This window comes from Ursus maritimus (genome assembly GCF_017311325.1).
Source record: "Ursus maritimus isolate PB19 chromosome X unlocalized genomic scaffold, ASM1731132v1 scaffold_X1, whole genome shotgun sequence".
In the NCBI taxonomy this organism is placed as follows: Eukaryota; Metazoa; Chordata; class Mammalia; order Carnivora; family Ursidae; genus Ursus; species Ursus maritimus.
Window position 1 is genome coordinate 19,168,657 of NW_024423319.1, and position 7,275 is coordinate 19,175,931.

The 7,275-nt window shown below is 50.2% G+C and overlaps 1 protein-coding gene across 1 annotated transcript; it reads right to left on the bottom strand.

Moving 5' to 3' along the window:
• Positions 1-777: 777 nt before the first annotated feature.
• On the bottom strand, positions 778-6,886 carry CNGA2 (cyclic nucleotide gated channel subunit alpha 2). Its single transcript, XM_008690249.1, has 6 exons — positions 6,777-6,886; positions 6,465-6,557; positions 5,651-5,821; positions 4,441-4,548; positions 2,524-2,630; positions 778-2,183 (listed from the first exon to the last, which is right to left on the bottom strand). The coding sequence occupies exons 1-6, from the start codon at positions 6,884-6,886 to the stop codon at positions 778-780; spliced, it is 1,995 nt and encodes a 664-aa protein (XP_008688471.1).
• Between the last annotated feature and the right edge of the window lie 389 nt (positions 6,887-7,275).

The following is a 7,275-nucleotide window of genomic DNA, read 5'->3' on the forward strand; positions in this document are numbered from 1 at the left end:
AGTAATGCTCTGTATAGAAGGGTGATGACCAGAGCTCCCACCCGCCTCCTTCTCCAGGTGGCATTTCCTTGTTCATCACTCCCTGCTCTGGAATGGACCAGGAACCAAGAAAATAATCATCTCTCTGGTCTAGAGAAGACTACAGAGACCTCACTCCCGGCTAGCAACAGTCAGATGGATGAACAGAGCAGAACCTGGAGTGCCTGATAGAGAGGCAGCCCTGAGTGAGCACGCTTTTACCTGCCAACCTCCTTTCATGCCTTGGGAGACAGACACAGTACCTATGCTAACTGTCTGCAGTCATTTCTTGAACTGCATACATGTGCAGGGAAATAGGGATATTCAGAACACATATTAGAAAAGCAAGGACCAGAGCCAAGTGGGAAGCAGCTATGTGTAAAAGAGCTTGGAGAGAAGGCAGAACTGCAGTAGGGTGCACAGTGTCCTGCAGATGGGCTTCTTCAGAGCAGATCATTGTCCAGGCTCTCAGCCGCAAGAAAGGCCCCTTGAAGATAATTCAGCTGCTCATCTCTTCTTTCCTTGTATTTGGACAGGCTGAAGCTCCTGAAAGCTGAGCCAATATGGTCTGCACTGTGCATAAGCTTGGTTATTAGCTGGACTTGGAGGAGGACTTCTAGATGATTGAGCCAAAAACCTAGGACAGAAAAGCTCCAAGGAGAATTCAAGAGGGTAATGCATACAAATACGGACACCTGCACAGCTCTTCTAGTTCCTGGGGTCAAGGCCAAGGCTGGGAAGGCAGTTGAGCCCAAGCCCTTACGGCTCATCAGCAGCAGCTGGCTCAGGGCTGTTCATCCCGTCTGACAGGTAATCATCCTCATTGTTCTGCTTCATCTTGGTTTCCAGAACTGTAATGCGCTGCTTGAGTTTCTGCTGGGCTCCTGTGTACTCAGCCAGCAGGCGGCCGAAGCGAGTGTACAGGGTCTCCATATTGGTCTCCAGCTGCTCTAGCTTCTCCTGCACATCTACTTCCATGCTGGCTGCCACCTCATTCTCATCCAGCAGCCCCTCCTTCATCAGGATCTCCCGGCCCCTCTCCTCCAAGACCTTCTTGGCATCGGGGTACTCAGTCACAGCTTCCATAAGATCATCCTTGGACAAGCAAAACAGATCTGAGTAACCAAGGCTACGGATATTGGCTGTGCGTCTATTGCCCATTTTGCTGCCCTTAATGTTAAGGATACTGATCTCTCCAAAGCAACTCCCAGCCGAGAGCAGGGCATATTGAGTAACACCATCATCAGCCACTACTGCCAATTTGCCTTCCTTGATTATGTACATTTCCTTGCCAATATCCCCCTTGCGGCAAATGTAATCTCCAGGGCTGAAGACCTGAGGACGGAGCTTCAATACCAGCTCCACCAGCAGGCCAGCCTCACAATCCTGGAAGATGCGCACTTTTTTGAGTGTGGACAGATGTACATTGATGGCTATCTCAGCCCTCAGCTTGGCTGGCAAGTTCTTGAGAACTTCCCGCTCATCCACACTCTTCTTATTGGTCCACAGGTAGTCAAACCATTTAATGACCTTGGCTTCCATCTCCTTGCTGACCTTTCGGAACTGCATGTAATGTTTGACAGCATCAATCTTGGCCTGGAATTCAGCCCGGGTGGCATTCATGTTGGAGATCATGGAGCCCACATTTCCCACAATGGTGGCAAAGATGAGGACACCAATCAGGAAGTCAAAGATGACAAATAAGTACTCTTCATCCTTTACAGGGGGTGGCGTCTCCCCAATGGTGGTGAGTGTCAGGGTAGACCAGTAAAGGCAGTAGATGTATTCCCTAGCCAGGTAGCCATACTCAGGATCAGTGATGTTGGGATAAACCCAGGTGTCAACCCCAAAGCCAATGGACTTGGAGATGGCATAGTAAATGCAGGCATTCCAGTGAATGATGACCAAGATGTAGAGGACCAGGTTGCTGATTCGGAAGATGTTGGGGTAGCTGGTGCGTGTCTCAGTACGGTCGAAGAATTCAAACATGCGGGCGAAGTGTAGTAGGCGGTTAAAGCGCAGCTCAGGGCTGTGGATGCCCACAGCAAAATAGATCAAGTCCGTGGGAATGATAGAAGCCACATCCAGCTTGAACTGCAGGGTGTGGATATAGTTGTCCCGCAACTTCTTAGGATCTTTGACCAGCAACCCCTGCTCCAGAAAACCTAGTAGAGATGCAAACCAGTACATCAGCTCTGCCCTCAGGCCTGTCCCCCACAATAGGCTAAGAGCTAAGAAATTGCACATTCAGCCCTCCTTCCCAAGTAGAGGTATAGGAAACTCACATAGAAGAGCTGGCCTGAAGAACCCTAAAAGATGACCCCCCAGTCTGAACCTCACTAAGCACATGGGGACTGTGAGGTTCAAAGAGGAGGGGACACCAACGCAAGTCCCATCTAGGCAGTTGAGTCTAACACTGTGTCAAGAGGGCTTCTTAAACTGTGGACTCAGGACTTTGGACCTATGGGTCATGCTCCTGCGTATGCATCCCAGTTGCTCACTTACCTGTGCGCAGTCGGATGAAGAGGTCTGTGATATACACTACATCTGAGAAGTAGTCCAGCACCAGCCACACTAAGTAGTAGCCTTTCTGTAGGTCACTGAAGCAGGCTCTGCAGGAAGACAGGATGAGATTTCACCCTCAAAGTCAGCCAATGCCCTCTGGAGGCCTCAAACTGAGTGCCCACTGAGCACAGGGCTTGGGATGGCTACCAGGGACACTGACCAATTGCAGTCAGTTTAATGTCATGAAGAAACTTATTGACAAGCAACTTCTACTCCAATCCTTATTAATACATAGACAGCCTTAAATAGACATCCACACTGACCATTATTTGTCTCTCATCCACTGGACTATGAGTACCAAGAAGGCAGAGGCCACCTCTTAGTCATTACTGCATGCCCTATGCTCTAGCCCAGAGCACCAGGATTTGACAGGTGTGAGTTGAATGAAAAATTAGTCATTGGGAGTATGAACTATAAGACACAGCTGAATAGCCTCCATGTTCATCTCTGCAACATATACCTCTTGAGAACCCAACATAGACCACTGGCCAATCCAGGTGAGAGAAAATAGTAGCTGGACTTAGTCGAGAGGCAGTGGGAATGAAGAGAGGTTGGAGGCTGCAGGAGTTTTAGGAGGAATTGGCAAGACTTGGTGACTGAATGGGTAAGGACCTAAAGAAGGAACCAAATAGGAGATAGAACCCTAGACGATGACCCAGTGAATGTACTAGTCAAAGGGAAGAACAGTTAATTCTGACTACTTGGTCACATTTCAAATAAAATCCAAGCCCTCTCCACTGGTCCACAAAGCCTACAGAACAGTCCCGTGCCTGCCTGATGTTCACTTGAAGTCCTCCAGCCACAGTAGTCCATCCTAGGACAAGGTCTTAGCATTTGTTCCTCCTTCCCAGAATGTTCCTTTCACCAGCCTCAGGCATCTAAATAACTGATTCCCTCTCACCATCCAGGTCTCACCTAAGGTGTCACCTTCTCAGAGAGGTTTACACTGACTGCCCTTTCTCTAGTAGCTTCCTGCCTCAAGTCCCTTGGGCATTTGTTTTGTTCTTGTTTATTGCCAGTGTCTCCCACTAGCCTGAGAGCTCCAAGAGAGCAGAGACCATGAGTGTCTTGTTCACCATATTATCCCCAGCACTTAGCACAGAGCCTGGCATCCAGTGGATGCTCAGTCAAACCCTTGCTGAATGAATAACTGAAGTGGGGGATGGGGTGGGGTGGGAAATGATGTCAAGGAAAGCTACCTGTAGAAAGTGGCTTTGGAACTGAAACTGTAAGAAGAATCTCCATAAGCTAAAAATGGGGAAAGGGAATTTTCTCTTGAGGAAACAGCATGTTATGGTCCAAGAGTAGTGAGTGCTGGGGTTGGGGTATGTCCAGAAGGTGGAACTAGAGAGAAGGCCAGGTCCAGAGGGCATTGAAGCCTACTCTGAGGGCTTCAACTTCATCCTGTGAGCAATGGGGGGGGGGTGCAATTGAAGGGTTTGTGAGGAGGAACTGACATAATCAGATCCCATTTTCTACCAACCACACTAGTTTCAAGTGTGAAGGATGAATTGGAGGGGGAAAGAATGCCTACAAGAAATGGGTGCAAGGCTATTGTAGTTGTCCCAGGGAGAGAGGAGGGTGGCTTTACCCAGGACAGTATTGGTGTAGATGGAGAAGTAGGAACAGATACCAGGGAAGGATAGACTTGAAGTTGTGGCAATATATTAAGTTGGGAAATAGGGGGCATTGGGGGTTAATAGGGCAGAGGCAGGTGTCATTGGCAAGCAGGGAATTCAGAAAGAAGGCTGGGTTGGGTGAGCTCTGTATCCACAGCTGGGACTGGTGTACTCTCAACCCCAAGGCCTGTTGACCGGGATGATTTGGCCACCCCCTCCCAGAACCCTCCCTGCTCACCTGGCCACCAGCAGGCACCAGTTGTAGAGGACAGGCATAGCAATGACAAATAGCCAGCGATAGTACCAGTCCCCAGCTGGATCCAAGACAAATAGTTCAAATTTCTTCCTGAGGAGACAGGCAGAAGCCAGACTTGGGGACTAGGTCCTCAGTGTGGCAGCACCTCAGTTCCCAGAGGCCAGGGGTCCTTTAAAAAGTGATGCTTAAGAGGATGTAAGGGGTAAGGACTGGGTTGGCTCAGGGCCCCATTTTCAGGGAGCCACAAATTGGTACTGGGCATTGGAGTAGAGCTAAGATGGGCAAGGGTCACCCCTCTTCCTATTTTAACCCCACATAGACCCATTGGTTTCCATGCCTTGTGGAAGCCCCTTGCCCAGAGAGCAGGGGATGGCAAGGGGCAGTATTTTCATTGGGGTGGGCCTCAGGGCCTGAGAAGGAACTTCCACAGGATGGTAATAAGGGCTCAGGGCTTGTTCCCATATCCTTCCTGGGAAGAGAGAGGAACTCCAAGAAAGTGAGTGCCACGTGCTTCCTGCCCACCCCACCCTCCCTGTTTGGTCCCTGGCCTCCAGCTCTCAAATCATTTTCCCATATGCTATATCCTATCTTGGCAAAAGCTCTTTTCCTCCACTGGCCAGAAGTGGGGAATGTCGGCTTGGCCAGACATCCCCAGTCGCCAACTCATTCCTCAAAGAACAGACCTTCCAGTGCCACCTTCTCCACCCTCCCCACAGTTGTTTCCAGGCCTTCCCCAGCAAGCCAGCCCCCAGTATGGCCTCCTCAAAGGCCCACCTCTGTACTGACATTGGTGCTGGTGTGGGCATACTCTCAGCAGCACTCCCTAATTGTATCCTCCTCTGTATTTACTGACTGCTAGAACCAAGATGGGGCTGGCACACATCCAGGTGCCCTTGCTGTTTGCTTCTTGATCAGCAAGAGGACATCTGGCAAGAGGCAGCTAGGGGGAAAAAAGCCACCAGGTGTTCCCATGGCAATTGGCCCCTGGATGTTGGAAAGGCTGTGAACAGGGACAATGGAAATGTGCTAGAGTTAAAACCATAGCAGGTCTCCCCTGCCAACCCCTTTCCCTGCCATGTCAGGGCTTGGTATAGACCCCAGTCTTCCTCTGGCAGTGGCATAAGAAACCCCACCAAACCCTACAATTGCATGCTTGAGAGTCCTGCTAATCCTACAAGCTGGACAGCTATACTTGGTGCCCTTGCCCTCGCCGTCCTTGTCGCCTTTGCCATCCCCTTGCTGTGTTGTCACGGTCTGGAGCTCAGGCCCACGGAAACGCTCCAGGAATGAGTCAGGTCGAGGTTCCTCCTCACGGAAATTCTTGTTGGCCCAGTCTCTGATGATCCCCACCAGGCGGACAATCCTAGAGATGAGAATCAACATGAGACAGAGAGGAGAATCATGCTGTTCAGAAAGGATGTGGACCCAAGGGCTCACTATCTGGTTAGGGAGATGGAGAAGGGACCTTGGAAACAAGCCAGTCTATGATGTCTCCCAGGCTAAGTGTTGGGATGGGGGCCAGCACCAAGGGCAAGGCGCTGGAGTTCAGGTATGACTCTGAATGTAGCCTGAGGGACAAGGGATTGCTCTGGGAAGACTTCCCGTCAGAGGCGCTATCTCAGTTGATTGTGGAGAACAAATAGTGGTCTCCAGGGCAACATAAAGGTTGTGCTAATGGAGGACAGTCCAGGAGGAAGATTGGTCCAGGCTTACTGATTTCCCTGTGGAGCCTATGACTCTGGGCTGTAGACCTCAAAACCCTCTACCTAGACCCCTTTGCTGGGAAGGATTCCTTCCCCCCTCCCAATGCTGAGACACACAACTCTGAAGGCAATACTCCACTGACCACTCCCAGCTTGCTCACAGGACCCTCCTCAGGAGAAAAATGCTTCCCAGGGGTCTTAGCAGAAAGGCTCAGTGGGACTGAGAGAAGGTGAGTTATGGTAGCCACTCTGACAGGCCCCATGTGCAGAAACAGGTAGCAGGAAGGCAGTGGTGGAACCCACCTGCGGAAGCCACCCCTCCCCCGCTGGGGGGCATCCATCTCCGCCAGCCTCTGCAGTTCTGAGGAGGTGTCATCATCGACTGCGGACTGTGGCCTGTAAAGGAAGGAGCAGAGCTGACCAGGGTTTCTCTGGGCATACCTTGTCTCCTATCAGCACTTTTCTCTCCTGGGAGGTGCCTAGAAATCCCATAGTCCCTTTTTAGAGGGTATCCTTAAGCCAAAAGATGGTTTGCTCTGTGATAATGAGGCAGAGCTGGGAGAAAATAGAAGCCTCCAGGCCACCTCTGAAATGATCCAGTCTCAACAGACTCACCTGCTGCTGCTCCTGTGGTCATCTTTGCCATTGGCCTTGATGGCAGGAGGTGCGTGGTGGTTGTGGTTATTGGCTGGGGAACTCTTCACACCATTGGATTTTTCTGTCATCCTCCATGTACAACCAGTATCTTCACCTGCCAGGGAGATGGCCAAGAGGAAGGTCACAGAGGATCTTGGGTACCATATAAGGCAGAGGAAGTACCAGGCCTAAGTATCAGGCTCTAAACACCAAGAAGATGAAGGTGTTGTCTCCACTCTGCCAGGTAATTTAAAAGGCAAACAACACTAAATTACAAAATGTGCTTATTTTTCTTTCACCCCAGTGAATTTCCTGACATATGAACTATCAAAGCTAAAACAAAATAAAGTGTATTTAAAAACACAAAAACAAAACACCTGTCTAAGACAGTGCACCTCGGCGGCACAGTCAGTTAGTTGAGCATCCAACTCTTAGTTTGGGCTCTGGTTGTGACCTTGGGGTCTTGAGATTGAGCCCA